The sequence below is a fragment of the Euprymna scolopes genome, chromosome 12 (assembly GCF_053919585.1).
Source record: "Euprymna scolopes isolate OS-2025 chromosome 12, ASM5391958v1, whole genome shotgun sequence".
NCBI classification, from domain to species: domain Eukaryota; kingdom Metazoa; phylum Mollusca; class Cephalopoda; order Sepiida; family Sepiolidae; genus Euprymna; species Euprymna scolopes.
The window spans coordinates 145,572,576-145,588,616 of record NC_136493.1 but is presented as its reverse complement, the minus strand read 5'-3'; the positions used below and the strand labels follow the sequence as shown (position 1 = coordinate 145,588,616).

The window sequence follows — 16,041 nt, the reverse complement described above, 5'->3', positions numbered from 1 at the left end:
TCACGAAAAACACCCGTCTAGCCGAATCCACTGTGAAAAATTTCCCCCACTCTTTATCTGTGCCTAAATCAAAACGTGGATTCCATGAACAAAGCTTCTTTCTTAGAACTGCACGCCTGTGGAACTCTGTTCCGTCTGCCTGCTTCCCACCTAACTACAACTTGGATGTGTTCAAGTCCAATGTTAACAAATTCCTAATGAACCGACCCCTTAAGTAAACATGTCATCAAATCTCCACACTAACGTAATGTACTTGCAATAACCCTTATCCCTGAGTGGCTTCCGGGCCTTGATAAGTGGTGACCACTGTGTAAAAAAAAAAAAATTCAGAAAAATAATATTCTTTTTATTTTGATTCGTTCCAAAACGAGACGTAATGTCATTGAGACTTAAGGGCTATTGTAAATTAAGGAACAGATTTATAGAGGGCATCCTAAGTGGGGAGTTGTGCAACAGAATATTTGTTCATTTGCACTTTCGATACAGGAGACGAAACCTGACATATTCTTCCTAAGCGAAACTGGAATAGGGCCGACCACCTCCCTAGATGAGTTCATAATTAAAGGATACTCTAACCTAACATCTAAATCTGACCCCCAAGATCGCCACGGGCATGGAATATGTGCCTACATTAAAGATGGCTTCCCATGTGGCAGGGATATCTCCAGAGAAAACCCTAATCTACCTTATATGTGCTTCCGCGTTGCACTTGCTTACATCACCACATTTATATTTGCCCTCTATCGCCCCCACAACAGTGGAGTTACTGTCTTTAAGAGTGTATCAGAAAAAATTGACCACATCCTGTCTGCTCATCCCTCAGCTAACATTCACATTTACGGTGACTTCAATGTCCATAATGTGGAATGGCTGAACCACTCAAATAAGACAGATGATGAGGGGAGGTTCTGTCATGATTTTGCCATTGCCTACGACCTCACTCAGATTGTCCGCGAGCCCACCCGTGTGCCCGACAGTACCTGTCAGTTCGCAAGCCTCCTAGACCTTTTTCTATCGACATCCCCTGAGCTATGCTCGTGTTCCATTCTATCTCCTCTGGGATCCTCTGACCACTGCGTCGTATCGGTTAAGATAAAAATGAAATATAATAAATCTACAGACATACTTCTACACCGTACTGTATACCGATACTCTATGGCGGACTGGGATAGCTTCCGTACATTCATATCTGATCTCCCTCTTCATTCCATGTTTAAAAAGGATGTGTCCCCTATAGTATCAAACCTGACCGAATGGTTACTTGTTGGCATAGACCAATTCATACCATCCAAAAAATTCCAATGAAAACCTAACAGCCAGCCATGGTTCTCCCCCGAATGTGCTGCTGCCATCGCACACAGAAATCACTTTTTCCATAGCTACCAACGTAATAGATGCACTGAGACTAAAGCTGCTTTCAGAACCGCCAGCAACCACTGTAAAAGAGTAATAAAAAATGCAAGAGAACTATATGCGCAATCGTTAAGTCCAAAGTAGCTCAGCAGCGGCTTGGTTCCCACCAGTTCTGGCAAATAGCAAATAGGATCCTGAACAGAAACGTGCGTTCTATCCCAACCATTATCAATGGACCAGAGGTCATCTCGACAGCATCCGACAAGGCCAAACTATTTGCCAAAAACTTTGCGGCAAATTCTACCCTGTGTGACGAAGGTCATCAACTCCCCATATTCCCTCCTATAACAGACAACACGCTATGCAACATACAAATATCTGTGCGTGAGGTCGCCAAGCTAATCAAGAACCTTGACTCCAGTAAAACAACTGGTCCCGACGGTATTCCAATTATAGTGTTAAAAAAATTACAACCAGAACTTGCCCCCATACTTTCCAAACTGTTTAAGCGTTGCCTTAAGGAAAAGTGCTTCCCAACACCCTGGAAAACCTCACCAGTATGCCCTGTATTTAAGAATTCAGGAGATAAGTCACCCCCCTCTCAGTACAAACCAATAAGTCTCCTTTGTGTCATCAGAAAGTTGCTGGAATCCACAATAAATTGAGAAGTAGTCAACCACCTCAGCAGAAATAACCTTCTTAGCGACACGCAATATGTTTCCGCTCTGCTAGATCTACAGTAGATGTGCTAACGGTTATATCTCATAGGATTAGTGAATCTCTCGTCAAAGGCTTCATTTCTAGGGCAATTGCTCTCGACATATCAAAGGCCTTCGATAAGGTTTGGCATAAAGGCCTACTACACAAGATTTCCAGCTACGGTATAACTGGAAATATTTTCTCTATCATTAAGTCATTTCTCTCAGATAGGCTCATAAGAGTGGTGGTTGATGGGCAGAAATCAGATGCCCACAGTATTAATGCTGGAGTCCCTCAGGGTTCCATACACGGCCCAACTCTCTTCCTGATCTACATCAATGATCTCCCAAAACACATACTAAAATCTTGTTGACATCTATGCTGATGACACGACCATCTATGGCAACACATCAAAGCTGTAAATGATGATGTTCTCTCTGATTCACTCTCATCTGATCTTGAGCGCGTGGTACAGTGGGGAAAGAGGTGGCTGGTTACCTTTAATGCATCTAAGACCAAGCTCCTATCTCTACATCATAAACGCTCTGATCCCCATCTCGCATCAATTGAAATGGATGGCTCTCATCCAAAGGAGGCCCCAGGCTTTGATAAGCTCCTGGGTTTGACCTTTACACCTGATCTTAAATGGAACACATATATCAAGTCTGTGGCCAAGGTTGCTCGGAAAATGGTGTGATCCTTGTATCGCTCCAGAAGATATCTCACTAATGATGCAATTCTCTATCTATATAAGAGCCAAGTACGTCCAAAGATGGAGTACTGCTGCCATATCTGGGTGGGGGCTGCTAAAAACAACCTATCCTGCCTTGACAGAGTACAAAATAGACTCCGTGGCTTGGTGGGGGATGCCCTTTTCTCTACCCTGCAACCTCTTTCCCACAGAAGAGACGTAGCGAGCCTGTCATTGTTCTATCGTTATTTCCATGGCAGGTGCTCGTCTGAGCTCCATTCTCTGGTCCCCCTCGCCAATCTTTTTCAAAAAACACCCGACTAGCTGAAACCACCGTCAATAATTTTCCCCACTCCCTATCTGTGCCTAAATCAAAAACGTAGATACCATGAACAAAGCTTCTTTCTTAGAACTGCACGCCTGTGGAACTCTGTTCCGCTTGCCTGTTTCCCTCCCGACTTCAACCTGGATGTCTTCAAGTCCAACACAAACAAATTCCTGATGAACCGCCCCCCCCTAAGTAATGACACCTTACAAATTCTCCAATACTATTGCTACACTATCCTTTTGATTACTGTACACACAATAACCCTTATCCCTGAGTGGCCATTGGGCCTTGATAAGTGGTGAACTCCCTGTAAAAAAAAAAAAAAAAAAGATACCACGCTATTTTTTAAGTTTTTTTTGTTGCTTAAATTTGTTTCACGATATCTTTTTTTTTTATTACATTGTTAGGTGGAAGCACAGAATAGTTACAAAACGCCCCCCTGTCCGCAAGTTAAGAATGGCTTTCAAAATGTTCTTATTTCAGCACGATAACAAAAATACATAAGTGCTCATCTTACATTTAAATTTATGCTTGTGGATACAGTCGGGAAAACGGGGAGCGGGGAAGGAATTGCCAAGACAATCAGTCCAAGGAAAGAAGCTATTGCGTGAGAAGGTTTTCCAGCATTTTAGGACGTCTACAGAGAAGGGGTAGGACTTTGCTGCTTGTCAGGTTTGTCGGGTGTATTTACGTTGAGGGGGTACAATATTTATATGGCAGAACTTTTCAAATCGAAGTTTTTGCTGTTAATTTATTTTTAGTAATGTTTTTTATACATTTCTTTTCGTGCTTTTGCTAAATTTTTACCTGGTTCCCCCCCCCCAATATTTTCTTTTGAATTGGCGACTTTTAAAAGTTTTCGGGTATGCTAAAAACGAATATCGCATTTAAATTTTCCGCAAATAAGTAGTTTTTTGGATATTTAGCAATGTCATTTGTTATGTTATTACTGGTGGTCGTCTTGGTACGCGCAAGCGCGTGCACACGCAACCACGAGAAATACGCGCAAGCTCGTGCATAGTTTCAACGCGCGTTCGTGTAAACGAAATCTCCAATGACAAATAGTTTCACAATTTTATAGGTTTTCAGTTATGCTGAAAACCTAGAAAAGTCATCAGTTTAAAGGAAACTGTTAAGGTGGAAACCAAGTAAAAAGTTACCTTTTTTTTTTTTTTTTTAATTTTCCTTGAAAAGATATCACCGTTGCATTTTACTTAATTATTATTTCCTAATATTTTAAGGCTGTTAACACGCACATACACACGCACACACACACACACACACACACACACACACACACAAAAAAAAACAAAAAAAACTAGGGTTGACCTGTACAATGCAGTCTTCCTTGTATTTATTTTTAACAGATAATTATCGATTGGACACTAATTTACCATATTATAAAAAAAAAATCAATATTTGCAAGAGGTGGTCTGTTTCTAATACAACGTTCTAATAAATCGCCCCCCCCCCCCACATATTGGAACCACTCGACGAGAGAACACGCGCATCCTTTCTTATATAAACTAATAATCATTTGTCAATTTAAGAGCAATGATATTATTCAATGTATTCCGTATTGTTTTCACTGGCCGCCATGTTTGCTTTCGCGCGAGCGCGTGCATCCAATTTTTTCGCACGCAAATGTTAAGTTGGAAATCAGGTAAAAATTTACCGTGCTTTCTTATAAAATTCTTTTAAATATTTCGACCGTGCTTTCACGACATAATATTACCGTTGACGAGTGGCTGACTGATATGATCATTTAGTAATTGTTCACTCAGAGCAACTGATGGGTTTAAATCGTTGACAAATCAGCTTATGTTGCGTACAAAGAAATGCTTAAGTTTTTTATGAACAGACAAATTTGATGCTTGATAAAGGTAGGGTCACTGTTCACCGTTACGCCAACTGAAGACGCCTCAACAATTTCTTAAAAAATGACGGCTTTTAAAGGGTTTCGGTTATGCTGAAAACAAATATCGCAGGGAAAATTAGCGCAGATAAAAAGTTTTCGAGATATAAATAGCTGTATTTTGTTACGTAATTTCTAGTAGTTTTATTTGGTCGCCATCTTTGTTGTTTCAATGAAATGGTATATTGAACATGCGCGCGCACACTGCAGTGAGCAGACGATCTGTGTACCTAACTCAACGCAATTCCGAAAGCCGTTCTTAACATGAGGAGATGGGGGTGATTATTCCGATGTAAATGACGTTAATAAACGTCTGCATCTCATAGACTTAACTACACACATCGCATGCTCACTATCCCATTTCATTGAAACAACAAAGATAGCGGCCAATTCAAACTACTAGAAATTACGATGCATAATGCAGGTATTTATATCTCGAAAACCATATGTTTGCGCTAATTTCCCTGCGATATTCGTGTTCAGCATACCCGAAAACTTTTAAAAGTTGCCGATTTCTCGAAAAATGTAGAGGCGTCTTTAGTTGGCGTAACGGTAAACTTTGACCAAAAGTAGATCAAAACATTTGAGATCATATGACATATTTTTCATTGAGGCCAAATCTTAAGTTAACGGCAAGTTGTTACAGCGATTTTCTAGAACTCGTCATTGGTCTGGGAGAGGGCGACTTCATTTTACTTAGAGATGCGTACATTTTTTTTCATACGAGAATTTATTATTTTTTTTACTCTTTTTCACTCCCTCCCCAAAAAACACATTGCAACTTGGACATAATTGAGCTACTATTTGAAATCATGCCTAACTGAGGATCGTAGAGATTTGAGGAGCGAGATGTTTTTTCATTTTGCATTTAAACTTCTGCAGATTAATGCAGTCATGGAAGCAGGAAACAGGGAGGGAATTCCAAAGTCTATCAGCCGGAAGCAGACACCATTAAAGTAGAAACCATTAAAGCAGACACCATTAAAGTAGACACCATTAAAGTAGACACCATTAAAGTAGAAAGCTTTTCTGAATTTAAGGACCTCAACACTGAAGATTGTGTTGCTTATTGGGTTAGTCAAGTGCATGTATGTCGAGAGGGCGCAAGTGTTATTAGTTCCTTAGAGCATATTTCATTAAAGTACTTGTAAAACAGGTACAGAGATACAACATTGCGGTGATGGGACAGAAATTGGAGTTTGGCAGTAGAATTGAATAGTGATAAATATGCAACAACGTGTTCCATAATATATTTCGACAAAAATCCTCTTTGTCAAATGGTGTTTTAAATTGCTTGAAAACCATGTAGAACGGTAACGTTACTTCGAAGTTATATCGTCGCGAATAAATATCTCCGTAGCAAATTCAATAAACAATACTGGAAGGAAGTAACTGAGTTTCATACTAAATGTGTAATTCAATTACTGGCGCTTCTACACTATTAGGACGAAATTTCGGAAATCGTAATACTGAATTTTATACGAAAACAACGGTATCTACGTAGTCATCGTATTTTTAAGATGATTATATCCAAAAATTACGAAAATCGATAAGGTAGAAAATTATTTATTGAAGAAAATAAATAGAATTTGATGAAAACGATCGTAAGGCACAGGAGAGTTCAAAAGGGAGGCAATTTTCCGTTTCAATTTAAACAAGATGGCGGCATATTTTCACCTGCTACCACGATTAAAATGGTTTTTTTTAATAATTCAGTAATATTCAGGTAATTCCGACTGCATAATTTGGAAGCTACAATTGTAACTTATTAGAATCGACAAAAAATCAGTTAAAACCATTTTTTTTTTATCTGAAAACTCCATTTTTCAACTACAAAATCTTGTCCCAATAGTGTAGAAGCGCCCAATTATTTGTTTATTTCTTGTCTATATTACGTATTTAATGTTTTTCTTTTTACTTTTGTTAATTAATTTGTAGCTTTTTTGTGCTTTCGTAAAAACTGAAATGTTCAGCGGAAAATGAAACCAAACTAAAATCAGACACATTAAATGACGAAAAGGTTCTTGTTATATTTTTGTAGTAGTTTTATGTAGATACTTTCTTTGAAATTATTTCGGTTTAATTTGGTTTTAACAGATTGTAATTATTTAAATTGAAACTTGTTGTTTTGAAATTATATCGTAGTGAATGCAGATCTCCGCAACAAAATTGAGTAAAAATTATTTTATTTATCTGATTTATTTATGTTTTTGTTTGTAATTAGAGATAACTATGAGTTTACTTTTATTCAATTATTTTTTGTCTACATTAACAATTTTGGTAAATGTGTATATTAGCGGCGTAAATTATTTGACAAACAAAAATTTTTAAAAACTATTTATTTTGATATAAAACACATTGTTAGACCCAAAGATTGAAATAAACCCAGAAAAAAAATTCATTTTTATTATTTTTTCATCATTTTTTTTTTTATTAGACTATTTGTTTTATTTTACCTACTAGTTTTTCTTTCTTATTTTTTTGTATTCTGGCAAGCAACATGTGTCCCGGAAAAAATTAAACCAAACCAAAACAGGATATATTAAATAGCAAAATCGTTCGGGTTATCATTTTTTGTAGCAGTTTTACTTCTTTTCTTTTTGATTTTAATGGATTGTAATGATTAAAATTCAAATCTAATGTCTATATTGCAAAAAGGGGAGTCATCTCCCTTGTAAGATTGCAGAGTTGCATTAACGTATGTGATAACTTGGAATTGGTGAACTTACCGAGGGTGGATCTCGGCGGGGGAATAACAGACCTGTCCTATTTATGCACGATACTAAACCATTTTTCTGTTACCCGAAACCAGCGGCCGAATTTGACGCATTATATAAACACTCTAGTCTCGTCAAATCTCGTTGAACGAGAAGTTGGGTGTATAAGATGTGCTGCACTCGATCGCTCCGGGGAAGCTGCCCTCGGTTTACAGGTAAAAGATACGCGTGTTAAACTCACCTACGTTACCAGCTTGTACACAACGGACGGCGCCATTTTTTTACCAACAATAAAACGGTTTTTCTTCCCCTGCACCTTATTCGCCGGTAAGATAATTCCGACAATATCTCTAGTTATCTGTAAATTTGTTTTCCTTCGTACCGCAACAAGAGCGGCAGCAAATGTAGCAAAAATAATATCAAAATAGAAAAGTCCTTTACACCTAGGTTGTCCAAAAAAACAAATCCTCTAATCAGAAAAAAAATAATTTCAATTATTAATTTGTAAAAAAAAGGAGTACTTGTACAGTTTAATCAAGGCATCAAAAAAATGAAAATATCGAAAAGAGGTTATATTGCAAGTCTCCGTTATGGAAGGAAGTTCTCCGAAAAAAAATTTGGTACTCATGCAGAGAGTGATCCGTCGTGCTGAAATAATAACGTTATTATTTAAAAAGCCATTCTTAACATGGGGAGAGGAAGGTGTTTTGTACCTATTCTGTACTTTAACCTTACAATTGAATAAAAAAAAACCCATAAAACTTTAATTAAACGTGGAAATACGATTTAAAAAAAATAGCGCGGATCAGTCTCTGCATTAGCACCAAAAATTTCACTTAATTTGATCAAGTAGTTTTTTTTTTTTTTTTTTTTTTTTTTTTTTTACAGCGAAAAAAAAAAACAATTTGTTATGATACCGAGCAAAAAGGTTCGATTTTTAGGAAGAAAAGCTAGTATTAAAAATGGGGAGGGAGTGTCGGCACTTTAACTGGAGTTATCTCCCCGTGGCGTGTTCAACAAGTTTTACAATGGCTGACTTCAACGCGCTCTCATAAGGACGTTTTTTTTTTCCGCTGTAAAAAAAAAAAAAAAAAAAAAAAAATACTCGATCAAATTAAATGAATGTTTTTTTCAGAGATCTTCAGTCCATAACGGATACGTACAATATAACCTTTTTTCGATATTTTCATTTTTTAATGTCTTGATTAAACTGTACAAGTACTAAAAGAGTTTAGAAGTCACGTATGAAGTTAGGTGTGCTTTATAATTCCGGTTGTGAAAAGGAAATAAAATAAAGAATAACATGAAACAAGGCTTTTTGTTTTGCAACAGTAAATCTGTCGATATATTGTTTTGTCTCCAGAGGTATCACCTATTCAAACTAGAAATTGTCCAAGTTTTATATATTAAAATCCAAAAAATGGATGAAACTGAAAGTTCGATAATTGTTTTTTTTTTTTAAGCTTTAATTTAATCAGTCTGTGTAGCTTTTCAGTTTTGGAACTTTTTAAAAGTGTTTATATATTTTTTAAGCCTGGAAGGTTTGTAAAAATATTCAATGTTGTATGTTTAACAGCTCCAAATAAAAATAAATAAATAAATAAATAAACTAAAATACTGTCACCAATCGGTAAAATATTTCAGTTTCCACTGACCTATATTTTTAATTTACTGAATCTGCTTTTAAGTTCTTTTTTTTTTCAAAATACTTCGCATTATACCGAAACATTCGATTCCCCCACTCAACCGACATTTTATTTTTCAAAACATTTGAGACAACGATCCAAAATCTGAAAAACAAACACTTAAAAAAAAGTTCCAAAACTAAAAAGTTGCACAGATTGACAGTCAAAATAATTTGTTTTAAATCGGTTAACTGTACTGTATGATTGTCTACAATTTTATTAATAATTTATAAACACAACCATTTATCATAATTTTGGTATTAAACGGAAACTTATGATAGTCATACTTGAAGTGTCTATGATAATATTTGATAAATTATCATAATAGACATTCAAACATTTCAGACATGAAATGGAATGTGAATAGATTTTGCAGAAGCCGCTATAAGGAGGGTAGGTTCTCTCTATTCAGCTAGAAACTTCTGACACCTGCCAGTATCCTATATCTCTACAAAACTACCATTCGTTCATCTATTTTTGCCAAATCTGCGCTGGTGCACTAACCACTACCCTCTCAGTCTTAGGCAAGGTACAAAAAATCTTCTAACCTAATATATCCCACACTGACAAACTCCAGTCCTTGTTGCATCGCTGCAGTGTTGCATCCGTGTATGCTTTTTATAAGTACGTCCACCGAATGTGCTCCAATGAACTTACTAAATGAATGTACCCCCTAAACGGAAATACCCAGACTCACTTACTAGTTGATAAATACTACCCTTTCACTTGCAGTGGTCTCTAGATGTTGGAAAACTTCTTTCTTCAAAACTATTGCATTTCGAATTCCCTATTCTGTTTCCTGTTTCTCTGACCGTAGTAACATGCAGAAATTTAAATGTATGGTGAACAAACACATACTACCCAACTCCCCACCCAAGTCGCCATCATATATATATATATATATATATATATATATATATATATATATATATATATATACACACACTATCACAGTAGCCCTTGCACCTCACTGGCAATATGCTTTGCTTCGAATGCGTAAAAGTAAAAAAAAAAAAAAAAAATCATGTTGAATTTTTCAATTACGTAAATTTCTTTCTTTTTTTTTTTTTTTTTCATTAACTGCAAAGAATTTTATCAGACTTAAAAATTTACGTGTTTTTTTTTTCTCTGCATGACGTGGTCTTTAGGTTCAAATCCCGCACGTAAATTTCTTAATGTTTTTTTCGTTAACTGGAAAGAAGTTTATTTATAATATTGGAAAATTTACGTGCGTTTGTATATTTTTAAAATAGCTATTATTTTTGCAATATAAAACTGGAATATTATAGTACTTTGATTAAACTTTATAATCGACAAGCAACTGGTCCTGAAGAAATTGCAAAACAGTCTACAAACATTTAGTGAAAATGTGGCTCAGAGGTTTCTTATAGGTCGGTTTAACAAAACATAGGCCCCAACAACCAAGCACAAGTAGTATGCCCGGCAACATAAGATAAGGACACAGTTGACTAATTGTAGAACTCTACAGCGACAACCACATAAATTCTTACAACGAATAGATAATTGATGTTGATCCTGTGGTTTCTTTCGCATACGGTTTCAAGAAATCATGGCTCCCAAAACCTCACCAAAGTAGTTGGTTTTGAACTGGAAGAATAACTGCTAAGGGGACAAATCAGAAATTGTATTGTTGCTGGCACATTGTGTGGGGCTACGTTGATCAGTAAGGTGTCAATACTGCAGTTCTTTTTTAGTGTCATTCACAGTCTTCTATATTTTTCAAATTTATTATTATTATTATCATTATTATCATTATCATTATTATAATTATCATTATTATTATTATCATTATCATTATTATCATTATCATTATTATTATTATTATTATTATTATCATTATCATTATTATCATTATTATTATTATTATTATCATTATCATTATTATTAATTTCATTATTATCATTATTATTATATATTGGTAGGTGTGTAAGAGGGTTGGGGTGAAGTGTGCTGGAAAATAGTTTGAGGAGGTGCCTGATGAAGTGAGAACAAATGAGGATGACAAGGTAGAGGTATGGTGGGACAAAAGTGTCAGAACGACCAAGCAATTGGAACATAATCGTCCGGATTTGGTCGTCATTGACGAGGTTTCAAAAAACTGGCAGATTGTAGACTTCTCAGTACCCTGGGATAGGAATGTGAGAGAGAAGGAGAATGAGAAGTGGAGCAATTATGCTCCATTGGCCTTGGAGATAAGGCGTATACACGGGGTTAAAACACAAATAATCCCGGTCGTAGTTGGTACACTAGGAGTAGTATAAAGTCGTCTGGAAGGACAATTGAAAAAACTACAAATCCCCAATGTTTTAGGCGGCCTTCAAACCTCTGCAATTATAGGTACCACCAACATCCTTAGGAAAACCCTTGATCTTTGAAGCTCCTGGTTTGAAGCCGGGATTAAGGGAAATCCTCTGGAAATGAATCCCATCCCTTTCCAGAGAGACGTTCATAAACGAAATCATCATCATCATCATCATCATCATTATTATTATTATTATTATTATTATTATTCGTTAAATTCAGTGTTGTGATATTTTATACGGTTTCTTTTTCACTCAAGAGCAAGTTTTTACACCAAAGCTAGTAAGCATAGTCAAACAGTCAATTAGATGGAAAGCGTACGATGTTTCCTGTGTCAAGCAGAACTGACTTCTGAAATACGGCGATGCTGTACTTGATCCCAAGGCGTTTGACTGTTTTTCAAGATCATCTGGAATTGAGCTAACCGCACCTATGATGATTGGCACGATGGGAGTTTCTTAATCCACAATCTAGCAATCTCCACACCCAGTTTCTGATAGTTTCGTATTTCCTCATCATTCTTGCCTGTTAAGTTGATGTCGTTTCGGCAAACCAATCAATAAATTGGCATTCATTGGTCTTTTTGTTCAAAACTACAATATCCTGTTTCCTGTGAATTATCTCTCGGTCACACTGGATCATGAAATCCCAGAGAATCTTAATGTCTTCATTTTCCAACTACTACTTCTGGGTGATGTTGGAACCACTTGTTGGTAAATTGGATTCCGAACTTTTAGCACATGCTCCAATGCAGATTTGCACATACTTTGTCATGGCGAAATTTATACTTTTTTTGAGCAAGTATAAAACAAGCACTAACAATGTGTGACACTGTTTCAAGAGTTTCACAAAACACATAATGAACACCATCATCATCATCGTGATCATTGAGGAAGACAAGCGACTGGAACACTTTTTTTTTATTTGAGCCTTACATCAAATGCTACAACTGAGGACTCCTTGGTAAACGTAAAATATTTGTTGGATTTGTTTTTATTTATTTTTTGTATAAATCTGTTTGTCTTTGCACATCATCATCATCGTCGTGATAATCGAGGAGGCCTGACGTTTTGAATTGAGTTTCTATTTGAACAATCCAGAGAAGATCGCAACTAAGGTGTTCTTGCTACACGTATAATAATAATAATAATAATAATAATAATAATAATAATAATAATAATCGTGATGATGATGGTAGTAGCTGAAATAGTGGTAATAATGGGGGGTGGGGGTAGTAATGATGATAGTAATGATAATTATACTAAACCAAAGGTATAGCCTTGAATTGTGGATAGAAAGAGCTCCGAGTCTTGTCCGACTTGTCTAGAGCTTGTATCTCGATAAAAATACTGGTTGGTTGCAACCATAAAACACAAGCCCCATGGTAGGGAAATACCGGTTTGACGACCAGCATGGCTAACCAGGTTCTACAAGTAAGTGAAGCGCTTTTAGCCTTAATTGGCAGCCATCTAAAGATGGTGTCTCGATGAAAATACCGGGAAGGAACCTCTAAAAATGCAACTCATTCTTATGATGAATATAAATGCAAATGAATTGAATCTGGAAAGAACTGCACTTTTAGCGCAAAACTCAGAGCCCTCCGATTCAGAAGTTCAAACAGGCAGAACTTCTGTCTTTGGACTACCGAGTTTTGCCCAAATCAAAGAAAGTCAATTATTATTATTATTATTGTTATTATTATTATTATTATTGGCTCCCAAAGAGGTTTCATACAGGTCATCAAAGATCTGTCCTTGAAAACAGCCTGTGGTGTTCCCTGGAAGCTGAGTGACAACAAATCTGCCCAGGTTTCCAGTATTCTCCACCTCTTTCGACTTTCTTTTTAACATATTTAAATAATTTTGCATTATCGCAACAGCTGCTTGCTATTGATTTCTCGTTGGCAGCAGCTATTGGTCTTCACTGGAATTTGAGTGGCAATAAGCCTCCCCAATGTCACAGTTCTCTTCACACTTATCCAGCAGAGGCCTGGTCGGTTTTTCTATCTTTCTTTCCTCCTTGACTCTACTTGGTTATTTGGTCCCACTCTTTTTTTGGGGGGGGAGGGCAGTGATGTAGCAATTGGAAGATGGAGGTGAGGTTGGGTTAGAGAACTTATAAATATGCGGTTTCAGTGTTCTTGGTTCCATGTAGTGTTTCATGTTTTGCCTTCACAGCAGTTTGTCTGGCCCGCACTTGCTGCTTATAATTTAGTGTTTCGTCTCTTTGTCCACAGCGTTGGCGTTTGCTCTTTTCTTATGTTTTGTTGGTCTTTGCTTTTATGTGGTTGGTTCTTATCGTGTTATCTTGTGCGGCTGTTCTTAGGGATTTAGTTTCTCTGTTTAGGTGTCCATCTTGTAGTCATGTCCAAGTGTTTTCGTTAGTCTCATCTTTTATCATCGTTATAAATCCTCCATGTTGCTGTTTCTCTTCCCATTTTTCTTTTCTCGCCTTATTCCTTGCTTCTGTTTTCTGTCTTGTTCATTTTTTTCGGTGTTACTTGCTGTAGTAATTATTCTTGCATTTCCTGGTCGAGATGCCTTAGTTCTTCTTTAGTTTACCTCATAAACGGTGTGGAGTATCTTATTAGTGACACTGCCCATGTGCTTATACTTTGCATTATGTTTCTACTATAAAGTTTAGTTTCTTGGAGTTTTCTTGTTCTTCTGCGGTATTCCTTCCCAATGTTCTCTCTCATTTCTATTGCTTTGATGGTATCTGCTTCCACAATTTTAAAATATTTATAGGTGTCATGTTTACCTATAAATTTAGAATTTGGCCTAAAACCGCCGAGTGATTCTAAAATGGGTGATCGATTTATTAGAACATTGCATTAGAAACTGAGCACCCTTACAAATATTTTAATATTGACGCTTTGTAATCTAGTAGATTAGTGTCCATTCGATAATAATCCGCTGAAAACATAAAAAAAAGACGAAACTAAAAAATATATAGGGGGGTACTGCTCGTACACGTTAACCTAACTCTGTCCCCTCTCCGCGACGTATCTCATCGCTCTGATGTTGTCTGCGACTGCCTTTTTAAACAAACCTTTTATAAATTAACATTCACGTCCGAGTGCTTTTGTATCTACAGACAAACAAGAACCTGAGTTCACAATGATGACACATGGATGCTTACTGTTTTATACACACGTCAGTAAGTAAAAAAATAACAAATATACAATATATCAACGTTGACCCAACGAGGCATGAATCTTTTAGTTATACAGGCTGTGGAAGCAAAATCATACACTTGACAAAAAGAAAACGAAATATGCAATAAAAACAAAAGTTGTATATACAGAGAGCCGGCAGTTAGAGTTAAATACTATATTTGTTTTGAATATAACAACCACTGCCAGAGACATGACATTGCAAAATAAATTACACGCTTTGCTGATCATGTCCTTGTATATAGCAGCGAACATCTCTTTAGTGGCAGCCTTCAGAAAGTCGACCGTGTTGTGAACAAGCTTGTTGGTCTTAGTGTTGATCACGCCCTAGAAGAAATGGTCAAGGAGGTTGTAGTCGTTTGAGGTAGTCAATCACAAGTCGAGTGACCAATGGCGATGAACATTGTTGAACATCATCTTTTGTTCTTTTTTATGGAAATCACTCCAGACAAGCCATGAAGCCATGAAGCCACTTGATGTAAGGAGCTAAAAAATACCATCTTGAAGATTAAAAACTAGCCAACAATAAATGTTATGTGGATAGATTCCAACCCAGAAACCAGCAATTGTTCCCGTTTGTCATAGAAATTCCTCATGGAATGTGAGGACTAAAGGATAATAAAGGAAGCGAGAGTTGTGAGGCTATCAAAAGTAAACCCAAGATACACCTTCTACTCTCTATACTTAGTCTTGTGTATAGGAATGGAGTCCTGCTGGAAGATAATGGAGGCGACCATACAGAGCTTCATCACGCTCCTCAGAACCTACTGGCACATCGTTTACTTTTCGTCGCGCGTTGAATTTTATTGCATTATCCTGCATACAAAAATATTACCTTCATTCTTACCTTGCTATTTGTTCCCTTGATGACGTAAGAATTGGCATACATATAGCCCTCTTTTTGAAGAACTTTTTCTGGTGTCCGAAAGTCATCTGCAGGAGAAAACAATAATGTTATTATGTGTAAATGTCTTGAGAAAAAAGATTTTATTTTGGTCAAACTATTGCATTTCTATGTAGTTTTACATTTATTCATTAATTCATAGAAATATTTATGTACAATAGGAAAGGCAATTTAAGATAATATCAAACAAGTCATTACATTGTAGCTTATAATTCACTGGGAAAAGTAAAAAAAAAAAGAAGACAAACAAAA

General features: G+C 36.4%; 1 protein-coding gene across 1 annotated transcript in view; it reads right to left on the bottom strand.

Moving 5' to 3' along the window:
• The window catches only part of LOC145291527 (uncharacterized), a 1,250,821-nt gene that overhangs the window by 990,118 nt on the left and 244,662 nt on the right, over positions 1–16,041 (bottom strand). The window contains exon 9 of the mRNA XM_080137518.1: positions 15,733–15,818. Within this exon, the coding sequence (XP_079993644.1) occupies positions 15,733–15,818 (86 nt within the window). The remainder of the gene's footprint in view (positions 1–15,732; positions 15,819–16,041) is intronic.